At 42.4% G+C, this 14,317-nt stretch overlaps 1 protein-coding gene across 1 annotated transcript in view; it reads left to right on the top strand.

The window, feature by feature from the left end:
- The window catches only part of etnppl (ethanolamine-phosphate phospho-lyase), a 43,967-nt gene extending 37,423 nt beyond the window's left edge, over window positions 1-6,544 (top strand). Inside the window, exon 13 of the mRNA XM_084156438.1 lies at window positions 5,922-6,544. Within this exon, the coding sequence (XP_084012564.1) occupies window positions 5,922-6,026 (105 nt within the window). The 3' untranslated portion in view covers window positions 6,027-6,544. The remainder of the gene's footprint in view (window positions 1-5,921) is intronic.
- Window positions 6,545-14,317: the final 7,773 nt, after the last annotated feature.

Genomic DNA, 14,317 nt, shown 5'->3' with positions numbered 1-14,317 from the left:
CAATAGAAAGAGGATGCACTTGAGCTCAATTCCGAGTCTCATAGCATAGGACCCGAATACTTATGTAAATAAGGTATTTCAAAAAATTCTAAAAACCTGTTTTCACTTTTTCATTATGGGGTATTGTGTGTAGATTAATGATTTTTATTTATTTAATACATTTTATAATAAGGCTGTAACGTAACAAAATGTGGAAAAAGGTAATGGGTCTGAATACTTTCCGAATGCACTGTATTGTGGACACCCCTTCAAATTAGTGGATTCGGCTATTTCCGCCACACCCGTTGCTGACCGGTGTATAACATTGAGCACACAGCCATGCAATCTCCATAGCCAAACATTGGCAGTAGAATGGCCTTACTGAAGATATCAGTGACTTTACGTGACACCATCATAGGATGCCACCTTTCCAACAAGTCAGTTCATCAAATTTCTGCCCTGCTAGAGCTGCCCGGTAAATTGTAAGTGTCGTTATTGTGAAGTGAAAATGTCTAGGAGCACAGCGAAGTGGTAGGCCACACAAGCTCACAGAACGCCGAGTGCTGAAGCACGTAGCACGTAAAAATCGTCTGTCCTTGGTTGCAACACTCACTACCGAGTTCCAAACTGCCTCTGTTAGCAACGTCAGTACAATAACTGTTCGTCGGGAGCTTCATTAAATGGGTTTCCATGGCCGCACACAAGCCTAAGATCACCAATCAACACTATTATTCGAATAACGAAATCATTATAAATTCCCATCGATAGTCAGTAGTGGTCAGTAGATTTGGTCAGTAGTTGTGTGGTCAGAAGTTGTGTGGTTGTGGTCAGTAGTTATGTGGTTGTGGTCATTAGATGTGGTCAGTAGTTGTGTGGTTGTGGTCAGAAGTTGTGCTGTTGTGGTCAGTTGTTGTGGTCAGTAGATTAATTGTCAGTAGTAGTATGGTCAGTAGTTCTGTGGTTGTGGTCAGTAGTTATGTGGTTGTGGTCACTAGATCTGGTCTGTAGTTGTGTGTTCGTGGTCAAAAGTTGTGTGGTTGTGGTCACTAATTGTGGTAAGCAGTTGTGTGGTTGTGTTCAGTAGTTGTGTGGTTGTGGTCAGAGGTTGTGTGGTTGTGGTCAGTAGTTGTGGTCAGCAGTTGAGTGGTCAGTAGTTATGTGGTTGTGGTCACTAGATGTGGTCATTAGTTGTGTGGTTGTGGTCAGAAGTTGTGTATTTATGGTCGGTAGTTGTGTGGTCAGAAGTTGTGTGGTCAGAAGTTGTGTGGTTGTGGTCACTAGATGTGGTCAGTAGTTGTGTGATTGTGGTCAGATGTTGTGTGGTTGTGGTAAGCAGTTGTGTGGTTGTGGTAAGCAGTTTTGTGGTTGTGGTCAGAAGTTGTGTGGTTGTGTTCAGCAGTTGTCTGGTCAGAAGTTATGTGGTTGTGGTCAGTAGTTATGTGGTTGTGGTCACTAGATGTGGTCAGCAGTTGTGTGGTTATGGTCAGAAGTTGTGTGGTTGTGGTCAGTTGTGGTCAGTAGATGAGTGGTCAGTAGTTGTGGTGTCAGAAGGTATGTGGTTGTGGTCCGAAGTTGTGTGGTTGTGGTCAGTAGTTGTGTGGTTGTGGTCACTAATTGTGGTAAGCAGTTGTGTGGTTGTGGTAAGCAGTTGTGTAGTTGTGGTCAGTAGTTGTGGTCATTAGTTGAGTGGTCAGTAGTTGTGTGGTTGTGGTCGGTAGTTATGTGGTTGTGGTCACTAGATGTGGTAAGTAGCTGTGTGGTTGTGGTCAGAAGTTGTGTATTTATGGTCAGTATAATAATAATAATAATAATAATATGCCATTTAGCAGACGCTTTTATCCAAAGCGACTTACAGTCATGCGTGCATACATTTTTTTGTGTGTATGGGTGGTCCTGGGGATCGAACCCACTACCTTGGCGTTACAAGCGCCGTGCTCTACCAGCTGAGCTACAGAGGACAGAAGTAGTTGTGTGGTCAGAAGTTGTGTGGTCAGAAGTTGTGTGGTTGTGGTCAGTAGTTGTGAACACTAGATGTGGTCAGAAGTTAAGTGGTTGTGATCAGAAGTTGTGTGGTTGTGGTCAGTTGTTGTGGTCAGAATTTGTGTCTGTGGTCAGTAGTAGTGTGGTTGTGGTCACTAGATGTGGTCAGCAGTTGTGTGGTTGTGGTCAGAAGTTGTTTGGTTGTGGGGTCAGTTGTTGTGTTGTTGTGGTCAGTAGTTGTGTGGTCAAAAGTTGTGTGGTTGTTGTCAGAAGTTGTGTTGTTGTGATCAGTAGTAGTGTGGTTGTGGTCACTAGATGTGGTTAGCAGTTGATGTTCACAGTTGTGAAATTTAGGTCAGAAGTTATGTGGTTGTTGTTATTAGTTGTGTGGTTGTGGTCACTAGATGTGGTAAGCAGTTGGGTGGTTGTAGTCAGAAGTTGTGTGGTTATGCTCAGTAATTGTGGTCGGAAGTTGTGTGGTTGTGGTCAGTAGTTGTGTGGTTGTGGTCAGTAGTTTGTGTGGTTGTTGTCAAAAGTTGTGAGGTTATGGTCAGTAGTTAGATGTGTGGTCAGTCTTTGTGTTGTGAGAAGTTGTGTGGTTGTGGTCAGAAGTTGTGTGCTTGTGGTCAGTTGTTGTGGTCAGTAGATGAGTGGTCAGTAGTTGTGTGGTCAGAAGTTGTGTGGTTGTGGTTAGAAGTTATGTGGTTGTGGTCAGTAGTTGTGTGGTTATGGTCACTAGATATGGTAAGCAGTTGTGCTGTTGTGGTCAGAAGCTGTGTGGTTGTTGTCAGTAGTTGTGTGGTTGCTGTCAGTAGTTGTGTGGTTGTGGTCACTAGATGAGGTCAGAAGCTGTGTGGTTGTGATCAATATTTGTGTGGTTGTGGTCAGAAGTTGTCTGGTTGTGGTCAGTAGTTGTGGTCAGCAGTTGAGTGGTCAGTATTTGTGTGGTCAGAAGTTGTGTAGTTGGGATCAGTAGTTGTGTGGTTGTGGTCACTAGATGTTGTAAGCAGTTGTGTGGTTGTGGTCAGAAGTTGTGTGGTTGTGGTCAGTAGTTGTGTGGTTGTGGTCAGAGGTTGTGTGGTTGTGGTAAGTCGTTTTGTGGTTGTGGTTTGTAATTGTGTGGTTGTGGTGGGAGCTGGACCAGAGTTAGTGCAGACCGGAGCAGAAGTTGTGGTCAGTAGTTGTGTGGTTGCTGTACTTCTAACTTTGTGTCTAACTTGTTGGTGTAGTGGTCAAAACGGCAGTTGTTTGCAAAACATTTACAGAAATCGTTGTTGATGCGGTTTCTTAAACAGCTGTAACTTTCAGAATATTATTTTTGTTCAAATGCCAGATTTGAGTAGCAGAAAAGTAGACGAAGATGTAAATGCTCTAACTTTTTGTCTAAGTGGTTGCAAAGTGGTCAAAGTAGCTGATTTGTGTCAAAAGTTGCATTATTGCATTTACAGTGAATGGCAGTTGGAAGTGATGATGTCACAATGGGCAGCTTTAACATGTTGAGGAAAATGCCATAAAAGTGAATGAAAATTGTGAAAAATAAGGACAAAAAATATAATAACATAACATTTATAAAATATATAAAATAGTTTCATAAAACCAACTCAAGTGAGACCATTCTGCACGTTTTAAAATTTGAACAGCGTTTCTACCTTAAATTGCGTAGGAGGAGTAGCGTGCTAAAGAAGAAGAATAATAATAATAACTAGATTGTAACTTTACAAGTAATGTTGTGGGGATTGCTAAAGCTCTTTAAAATATGTTTTGTGGTACTGAAAGAAGTTTAAAAAGTTTTACTTTAAATATATTATACGAATAGTGAAATCATTTTAAATTCCCATGGATAGTCAGTAGTGGTAAGTAGATTTGGTAAGTGGTTGTGTGGTTCAGAAGTTGTGTGGTTGTGGTCAGTATTTGTGTGGTTGTGGTCAGTACATTGTGTGGTTGTGGTCACTAGATGTGGTAAGCAGTTGTGTGGTTGTGGTCAAAAGTTGTGTGGTTATGGTCAGTATTGGTGTGGTCAGAAGTTGTGTGGTTGTAGTCACTAATTACGTGGTTGTAGCAGTTGTGTGGTTGTGGTCAGAGGTTGTGTGGTTGTGGTCAGTAGTTGTGTGGTCAGAAGTTGTTTGGTTGTTGTCAGTAGTTGTGTGGATGTGGTCAGTAGTAGTGTGGTTGTGGTCACTAGATGTGGTCAGAGGTTGTGTGGTTGTGGTCAGTAGTTGTGTGGTCAGAAGTTGTGTGGTTGTTGTCAGTAGTTGTGTGGATGTGGTCAGCAGTTGTGTGATTGTGGTCAGAAGTTGTATGGTTGTTGTCAGCAGTTGTGTGGTTGTAGTCAGTAATTGTGGTCAGCAGTTGAGTGGTCAGTAGTTGTGTGGTCAGAAGTTGTGTGGTTGTGGTCAGTTGTTGTGGTCAGTAGATGAGTGGTCAGTAGTTGTGTGGTCAGAAGTTGTGTGGTTTGTTGTCAGTAGTTGTGTGATTGTGGTCAGAAGTTGTGTGGTTGTGGTCAGTAGTTGTGTGGTTGTGGTCACTAGATGTGGTCAGAAGTTGTGTGGTTGTGGTCAATAGTTGTGTGTTTATGGTCAGTTGTTGTGTGGTTGTGGTCAGTAGTTGTGTGGTTGTGGTCACTAGATGTTGTAAGCAGTTGTGTGGTTGTGGTCATTAGTTGTGTGTCATGTCACAATGGGGAGCTTCATAATGTTGAGGAAAATGCCTTGAAAGTGAATGAAGATCGGCAAAAATAAGGACAAAAAAATGTATAACATAACAGGTATAAAATATATCAAAAAGTTGTATACAAGCAACCCGAGTGAGACCATTCTAAACATTTTAAAGTTTGAACAGCGTTTCTAGCTTAAACAGTGTAGGAGGAGTAGCATGCTAAATAATAATAATAATAAGAAGTATGTTGAATATTGGAGCTGGGGCTTTTGCTGCGCAACCCTCACAATAACCTTTGACATCAAACTTCGTACGTTGATATGTAACAGCCCAAGCCCTCTGCGAGATTTGAAAACAGTTGGGGTATCCATATTTGTGATATTTGAAATAATAGCACTGGACGAGTTTACCACAGTGGATTTCCCAATTGGGCTAACAGTAACAGAGCTAACAGTGGAATTCAAATTCATGGTCACAAGATTATTACTGACTATACCCCTGGGAATATGGTTATCTGTAGCAGTATGATGATAACGCTGTGAAATAGTGGGAATGAGATGAGTTACCTGAGCAGGGGTTAGGCTGTATTTGAGTCAATATTTCATAAGAGCCTCCTTGATGTTGGCCAAGAGAACTTTTGCCCCTTTCATATTTGGATGAAAGCCATCCCTCTTGTAAAACTGGGGCCTCTCCCAAAAGTGGTCAAAATTATCCATTTACTCCAAATCCATTGAGGAACAGTAGGATTTAAGGCAGTAGTGTAGCCAGAAGAGATTACTAAAGCATTCCATTCCGTGACCTATTCTTGGTAGAGGCCCGGAAATGAGAACCCGCTTGCCTGTCTCCTTTAACCTGCCTATGAGCCCTCTGAAGTCATCTTTTACTAACATGAATGACTACTGTGTGAGCATTTGGGTGCTTCTCCATCACAGCAGGGACCTGGTATTATTATCATATAGTATTACCTTTTCAGATCTGTGGACACCACAGGAGGTTTGTGGCACCTTAAGTGGGGAGTACGGGCTCGTGGTAATGGCTGGCGTGGAATCAGTGGAATAGTATCAAACACATGGTTTCCAGGTGTTTGATGCCATTCTATTTGCTCCGTTCCAGACATTATTATGAGCCCTTCTCCCCTCAGAAGCCTCCTGTGGTGGACACTGAAAGGGTGGGTGCTAGGGGAAAGAGCTAAAGGAAATGGAACCAGGAGAGAGAATGATGATACGGAGAATGCAGCAACATTTTACACATACTGTATGCCTTCAGATTCATCCATATTGTTCTCATCATGTTCATTTGATCACAAGGTTCCATCTGAGGAAAACGGACGTCATCATTCAAATGGAATAGGCCATAGCCGTGATACGTCTCAACAGCACGCCTCTCAGAAAAACAAAAGGCTAAGGCCTTAGTGGACTTGTGGAGTTTTGCCACTGTCTTATAAGATCTGAATAGCGTGCCCTGCGCACTTACATGATTCGATGGATAAAGGAAGCGACTTCATTCTCAAATGTATAATTACTTTTTGTAAGCATTTATAATATATTAGTTACACATTGATGTTATATCCTAATCTCAGGTACTTTCAAATGTGATTGGAAATTTGGACAGGCATGTATAAGGCCTGCTCTTCCTCTGTATAGATGCAGAATGCAGATTAATTAGAAACCCATATTGGCAGTGAGGAACAAACTTACCGTGCTAACGTCCGGGATGGTCTTTAGAGTCATGCAATGATCCCTCACTGTAACTTCATATTAAATAGTAAATTACAATTATTACAAATGCTAACTATCATTATGAAATATAAAAAACATGAGAGACCTACTGAAAACACTATAAAGTAGTATTGGTCATTGTCATGTTATTGCCCAAATTCAATGAAAGTGTTGTTTCTACAAAAATGTCAAATAAACAATGCAGACAGGGATCGGAATTGTTGCATCTTTGTGTCTAGCAGCCTCTTGTGTACATTGAAAGAAAATGCTGAGGAGCAGAGTTGGCTACACAGAAACCTTGGACAAGACATTGTGTATGTGAATGCTTGTGCACCGCTATGCTAATTGTGGCAAGAACAAGTACTGAAGCACTTCAATTAATAGCCCGGGCGTTTATTTGCTTAAATCACTGAACACAACAGCCGCTTATTAGAGACAGGCTTCTATTTGAGCCAGGGGTCTATTTAGTTAATGCACACAGCTTTTGTTCATTTGCATAGTTAATTGTTTAATTCCAGCTTTCACTTTCAGCAAAATGACAAGAAACACCATGGCCCAGTCCTAGATTACTTTGTGTAGTGATGTGATAGATCACAGTTAGGGCCTCTTTGCACTACACTACTAGGTCCAGGAGAGATACTTGTGTAGTGTACAGAGATGGATCTAGATTCAAATCTCTCTTTAAAGACATGCTATCAACACATCGACTGTAGTACTCGCGCTGCTAAAACACTTGACCACTGCTACTCCAACTTCCGGGATGCATACAAGCCCCTACCTCGCCCTCCTTTCGGCAAATCTGACCACGACTCCATTTTGCTCCTCCCTTCCTATAGGCAGAAACTCAAACAGGAAGTACCTGTGCTAAAGACTATTCAACGCTGGTCTGACCAATCGGAATCCACGCTTCAGGGTTGTTTTGATCATGCGGACTGGGATATTATATTATTATATATATGTTCTGGGTAGCTTGCGAAAATAATTTAGACGAATACACCGATATTGTAACTGAGTATATCAGGAAGTGTATAGGAGATGTCGTACCAACTGTGACTATTAAAACCTACCCTAACCAGAAACCGTGGATAGAAAGCAGCATTCGCGCGAACCACCGCATTTCACCATGGCAAGGTGACTAGGAATATGGCAGAATACAAACAGTGTAGTTATTCACTCCGCAAGGCAATCAAACAAGCAAAACATCAGTATAGAGACAAAGTGGAGTCGCAATTCAATGGCTCAGACACGAGACATATGTGGCAGGGTCTACAGACAATCACAGACTACAAAAGGAAAACCAGCCACGTCGCAGAGACCGACGTCTTGCTTCCGGACACCTTCTTCGCCTGCTTTGAGGACAACACAGTGCCACCGACGCAGCCCGCTACCAAAGACTGTGGGCTCTCCTTCTCCGTGGCCGACGTGAGTAAAACATTTAAACGTGTTAACCCTCGCAAGGCTGCCTGCCCAGACGGCATCCCTAGCCGCGTCCTCAGAGCATGCTCAGACCAGCTGGCTGGTGTGTTTACGGACATATTCAATCTCTCCCTATCCCAGTCTGCTGTCCCCACATGCTTCAAGATGGCCACCATTGTTCCTGTACCCAAGAAAGCAAAGGTAACTGAACCAAACGACTATCGCCCTGTAGCACTCACCTCTGTCATCATGAAGTGTTTTGAGAGACTAGTCAAGCATCATATCACCTCTACCTTATAATAATAATAATTTTTTTATCCAAAGCGACTTACAGTCATGCGTGCATACATTTTTGTGTATGGGTGGTCCCGGGGATCGAACCCACTACATTGGCGTTACAAGCACCGTGCTCTACAAGCTGAGCTACAGAGGACCACACCTTACCTGTCACCCTAGACCCACTTCAATTTGCTTACTGCCCCAATAGATCCACAGATGATGCAATCGCCATCACTCTGCCCACTGCCCTATCCCATCTGGACAAGAGGAATACCTATGCAGAATGCTGTTCATTGACTATAGCTCAGCATTCAACACCATAGGACCCTCCATGCTCATCATTAAGCTCGATGCCCTGAGTCTGAACCCCGCCCTGTGCAACTGGGTCCTGGACTTCCTGATGGGCCGCCCCCAGGTGGTGAAGTTAGGAAACAACACCTCCACTTCGCTGATCCTCAACACTGGGGCCCCACAAGGGTGCATGCTCAGCCCACTCCTGTACTCCCTGTTCACCCATGACTGCGTGTCCAAGCACACCTCCAACTCAATCATCAAGTTTGCAGACGACACAACAGTAGTAGGCTTCATTACCAACAATGACGAGACAGCCTACAGGGAGGAGGTGAGGGCTCTGGGAGTGTGGTGCCAGGAAAATAACCTCTCACTCAACGTCAACAAAACAAAAGGAGATGATTGTGGACTTCAGGAAACAGCAGAGGGTGCACCCCCCTATCCACATTGACAGGACCGAAGTGGAGAAGGTGGAAAGCTTCAAGTTCCTTGGCGTACACATCACTGACAAACTGAAATGGACCACCCACACAGACAGTGTGGTGAAGAAGGCGCAACAGAGCCTCTTCAACCTCAGGAGGCTAAAGAAAATTGTCTTGGCACCTAAAACCCTCAAGCTTTTACAGATGCACAATTGAGAGCATCCTGTCAGGCTGTATCACCGTCTGGTACGGCAACTGCACCACCTGCAAGGCGGGTGATGCGGTCTGCACAATCCATTACCGGAGGCAAACTACCCGCCCTCCAGGCCAAAAAGATCATCAAGGACATCAACTACCCGAGCCACTGCCTGTTCACCCCGCTATCATCCAGAAGGCGAGGTCAGCCATCACTAGCACATTAGAGGCTGCTGCCTATAGACATAGACTAGAAATCACTGGCCACTTTAAGAAATGGAACACTAGTCACTTTAATAATGTTTACATATCTGTATTACTCATCTCATATGTATATACTGTATTCTATACTATTCTACTGTATCTTAGTCCATGCCGATCTGACATCGCTCGTCCATATATGTATATATTCTTAATTCATTCCTTACTTAGATTTGTGTCTATTGGGTATATGTTGTGAAATTGTTATATATTACTTGTTAGATATTACTGCACTGTCGGAGCTAGAAGCACAAGCATTTTGCTACACCCGCAATAACATCTGCTAAACACGTGTATGTGACCAATAAAATTTGATTTGAGATAATGAAAAGTCACCCGCAAAATAAATTTCAAGGTACTTATATAGTTACATGTCATTTGTGGCCTGCATGAGCAAAGTCATTGTAGGCTATCATTTCACTTCCCCTTTGAGAACCATGAGCACGGGCTGACTTGGCTTTGCTGTAATGCAGCCTGCGAGCATCCTTCACCATGTCCATTACAATGTAGACAAACGCATATCAGCCATCTTTCAATAGTTATCCATATTACCGGATTGTCATCTTATTCTTTTGAACTATTTCTATGGCGGTTTCGCGGCCACAATTTATGGAAGATGCCAAAACTTTGGAGATAACAATAGATGGCGAAGTCAAAGATAGGCCTGTGGTTTCCATCTGTGGGAAAGTTTTCCCTAAATCAATGCTTATGACAACTCCATTTCCAGAACCAGCCATAGAGCCAGCTGGCTAATCTTTTGAATACAGTGTAGTAAAAAATGTAAACGCAACAGATAACATTAGGCAGCTACCGTGAACAAAAATATAAATGCAACATGCAACAATTTCAAAGATTCTACTGCGTTACAGTTCACATAAGGAAATCAGTCAATTGAAATACAGCGCCTTGCAAAAGTATTCATCCCCCTTGGCGTTTTTCCTATTTTGTTGCATTACAACCTGTAATTTAAATGGATTTTTATTTGGATTTCATGTAATGGACATACACAAAATTGTCCAAATTGGTGAAGTGAAATGAAAAAAAAAAAGAACGTAAAAGTGGTGCGTGCATATGTATTCACCCCCTTTGCTCTGAAGCCCCTAAATAAGATCTGGTGCAACCAATTACCTTCATAAGTCACATAATTAGGTAAATAAAGTCCACCTGTGTGCAATCTAAGTGTCACATGATCTGTCACATGATCTCAGTATACATACACCTGTTCTGAAAGGCCCCAGAGTCTGCAACACCACTAAGCAAGGGGCACCACCAAGCAAGCAGCACCATGAAGACCAAGGAGCTCTCCAAACAGGTCAGGGACAAAGTTGTAGAGAAGTACAGATCAGGGTTGGGTTATAAAAAAATATCAGAAACGTTGAACATCCCACACTTATAGAGACATACCCCAAGAGACTTGCAGCTGTAATTGATGCAAAAGGTGACTCTACAAAGTATTGACTTTGGGGGGGCGAATAGTTATGCACGCTCAAGTTATGTTTTTTTGTCTTATTTGTTGTTTGTTTCACAATAAAAAATATTTTTCATCTTCAAAGTGGTAGGCATGTTGTGTAAATCAAATTATACTAACCCCCAAAAAATCCATTTTAATGCCAGGTTGTAAGGCAACAAAATAGGAAAAATGCCAAGGGGGGTGAATACTTTCGCAAGGCACTGTATGTCAATAGTGGCGGCAACTTCCTCTTAGGGGCGGGTTCTTTAACTAAATGTAAACTATTTGGGGGTTTTCTTTGCAGCATCATTCTGGTGGAGGTATGCTACAAACCACCCGATCAGAAAGATTTTTACCAAACACTGCACCAGGAAGCATGCACTAAATGTTCAGATCTTCTATGTAATTAAACTGTTCTGATGGGTGATTTTAGCACAGACACTCAAGCAAAGGACATAGATATTTTGGGCAGGGAAATCGGTTTCTAGATCTGTGTTTATATTAGTGCCAATTTCTACACAGATCTACTGGCCCCATGCGCTGCTCTCAATTTGAGCTGTGATAGGGAAGAGCACCACCTTTTGGACATCCAGCCAAAGTGTATCTTCTCCATGCACTTATTTCAACATGCCTGGGATCCAAATGGAATTCACACTGTTTCACTAGCATGAATTCAGTTTGGATTCAATATTACCTCACATTTTATAATATTTGGTAATACTTTATTTATTTAACCTTTATTTATACAGAGAACCCAAATTTAGACCAGGGTCTCATTTTCAATGGCACCCTGTGTTAAAATAATCATCAATCAAAACACCTTAAACATAAAATTATATAGAGGGGGAAAAAATAAGTTTCCAATCTCTGAACAGAAAGATCCTGATACACTGAAGATATATATTTTTTTAGCTTTAATGTTTTCCACTGTGAATTGTATTCCTACTACTACAAATATTACATACAGATATGAGTGATATGATTTGCTGCTGAAAATTAAGTAAAGACTACCTTTAGTGAATGTAGGTTTTTCCCCATACAACCTTAGTCACAGATTTCTGTATGAGTATATAGTTGAACACGCCAATCCTTATTTCCCTATATATCATACACATTAAGGGTAATTGTATAATGCACATTTAAATGATTACCACCCTGCATCCCACTGCTGGCTTGCCTCTGAAGCTAAGCAGGGTTGGTCCCTGGACAGGAGACCAGATGCTGCTGGAAGTGGTGTTGGAGGGCCAGTAGGAGGCACCCTTTCCTCTGATCTAAAAAAAAATATCCCAATGGCCCAGGGCAGAGATTGGGGACATTGACCTGTGTAGAGTGCAGTGTTTCATATGGGATGTTAAACAGGTGACCTCACTCTCTGTGGTCACTAAAGATCACATGGCACTTATCGTAAGAGTAGGGGTGTTAACCCCGGTGTCCTGGTTAAATTCCCAATCTGGCCCTCATACCTTCATGGCCTGGCCACCTAGAGGAATCATCCTAAGCTTCCAATTGGCTCAATCATCCCCCCTCCTCTCCACTGTAACTATTCCCCAGGTCGTTGCTGTAAATGAGAACGTGTTCTCAGTCAACTTACCGGTTTAAAATAAGGGATAAAAAAATATTTATATATAATCAGGGGTTGGAACCTAAATTATTTTCCAATCATTACGTTCTGAACAGAACCATTCGTTTTTTCGTTTCGTTCCACTGTTTCGACCAGCAAGTTCTGAACTGGTTCGAACCCCAAAAAATTTACTTTTCTGTAAATTTTTCAACCTCTGAAATCGATTAGTTTTTTAACATTTAGCTTGGCATTAAATTACTTCAATCAGTGAGGATAGAGCAGCTTGCGGGTAAACCATTTCATTTTTATAGGAAAGTAGTTAAGAGCAAATTGTATTTTGCGCATGGTTTAATTATAATGAAAGACAAACACACTGTGCTGCCAGTCACTATGGACAGACATGTGTAGGGCGTGAGATGCGACTGATATTTTGCGGTTGGTGAGAGATCAAGAGAGGGTGGAGGAGGAGTCTTGGCTTGAAGAACTGGGCATCTTGTTATGACATGCATTATTGGAGTTTGGCACACAAAATTATACCCACGGAAGAGTGGCTTCTATGGAGGAACTATGAACGTCTTTGAACTTCGAGAGGTGGCTTAACTAGCTAGAATTAAAAACACGTCTTACCTTTTTAATAACTCCAGTGTGAAACATAACTATAGTATCCTTACCTAGCATTGAAAAAGTTAATCCATTCTTCTCTAATTAAAAATATCTCTGTAACGGAGACACAGGAAGTAGGTGCAGAGTTTAATAATAACGAACATGTAGAGATACAAAAGAAGAGAAGCGTCTGGACAAGAAAACAGAACTAATACTGCCTGATGAGTAATCAGGTGAGTGTTGAAGTCCGGGTGTTCATAATGATGGGGCGCAGGTGTGCGTAATGATGGTTGTCAGGTGTGCGTAATGATGGGTTGGCAGGACCGATCATCAGTAAACCGGCAACGTTGCGGGCGGGAGAAGGTGTGACACTCCCTAATTTCTGAATCACGCTTGAAACGTCGTCAGTAGGCTACAGTAACCTATTATTCGGAAGGGGAGGGGCAGGTAGCCTACACTCACACAGACAAAGATTTCCAGCTGGCAGGCAGACACTGAAATATGTTTCTGAGTGACAGAATGAGGGCTTTGCATAGGCGCTTTGTTGCGATTTTTGTGGGACTGGAAAAAAATGCCCGGCATGTAAAATAACGTTATTAACCGGTTCAAATGCTTTTAAAATAAGGGTTTCATTCTTTTCCGGAACTTTTGTTCCAACCCCTGCTATTGATATCACTGCCAAAATATGTAGTTTAACATGGAACTGAGGATGTTGTACGAACCATTTTGGCTCGTACAAAGGCGGTTCTGTTAGCACGTTTATGAACATTTGCAATCCCACCTGTGCTATCAGGAATGGAATGGCTATCAGGAACTTTTGAGTTCAATTGTCAATAAGTACTGTAAGATGTTAACAAGACATGGACATGGCACTTGGTAAACAAAGATGTGTAGGTTTCTGGTGGATCTATTAAAAACAAGCTCTGGAACTTTGGCGACAACTAAGTATTTTTTAAACCTCCCACTTTGGGCTGGATTTGTCAATGTGTAGTTCATACTTGCGTAATCTATGAGCAAAATTCAGGGGTTAAAGCCAAAAAACATCCCATGACTGAAACTTAAGTCGATCTCAGATCGCCTGGAAAACTTTTTAGCTCGAGGGCCACATCGGGATTTCCAATGACAGATTTGTATTTATTTATTATTATTTTTTGTATTTTATCGCCTTTTTCGTGATATCCAATTGCGATTGTTTCTCATCGCTGCATCTCCCCAACGGGCTCGGGAGAGGCGAAGGTCGAGTAATGTGTCCTCCGAAACCACGCTTTTTAACACCCACCCGCTTAACCCGGAAGCCAGCTGCACCAATGTGTCGGAGGAAACACCGTTCAACTGACGACCGAAGTCAGCCTGCACCCGGCCCGCCACAGGGAGTCGCTATAGCGCGATGAGCCAACTAAAGCCCTCCCGGCCAATCCCTCCCCTAACCCGGACGACGCTGGGCCAATTGTGCACCGCCCTATGGGACTCCCGGTCACGGCCGGTTGTGACACAGCCTGGGATCGAA

Source organism: Coregonus lavaretus (assembly GCF_964263955.1).
Source record: "Coregonus lavaretus genome assembly, chromosome: 39".
Taxonomy (NCBI): Eukaryota; Metazoa; Chordata; class Actinopteri; order Salmoniformes; family Salmonidae; genus Coregonus; species Coregonus lavaretus.
This window is presented reverse-complemented; position numbering and strand designations above follow the sequence as displayed.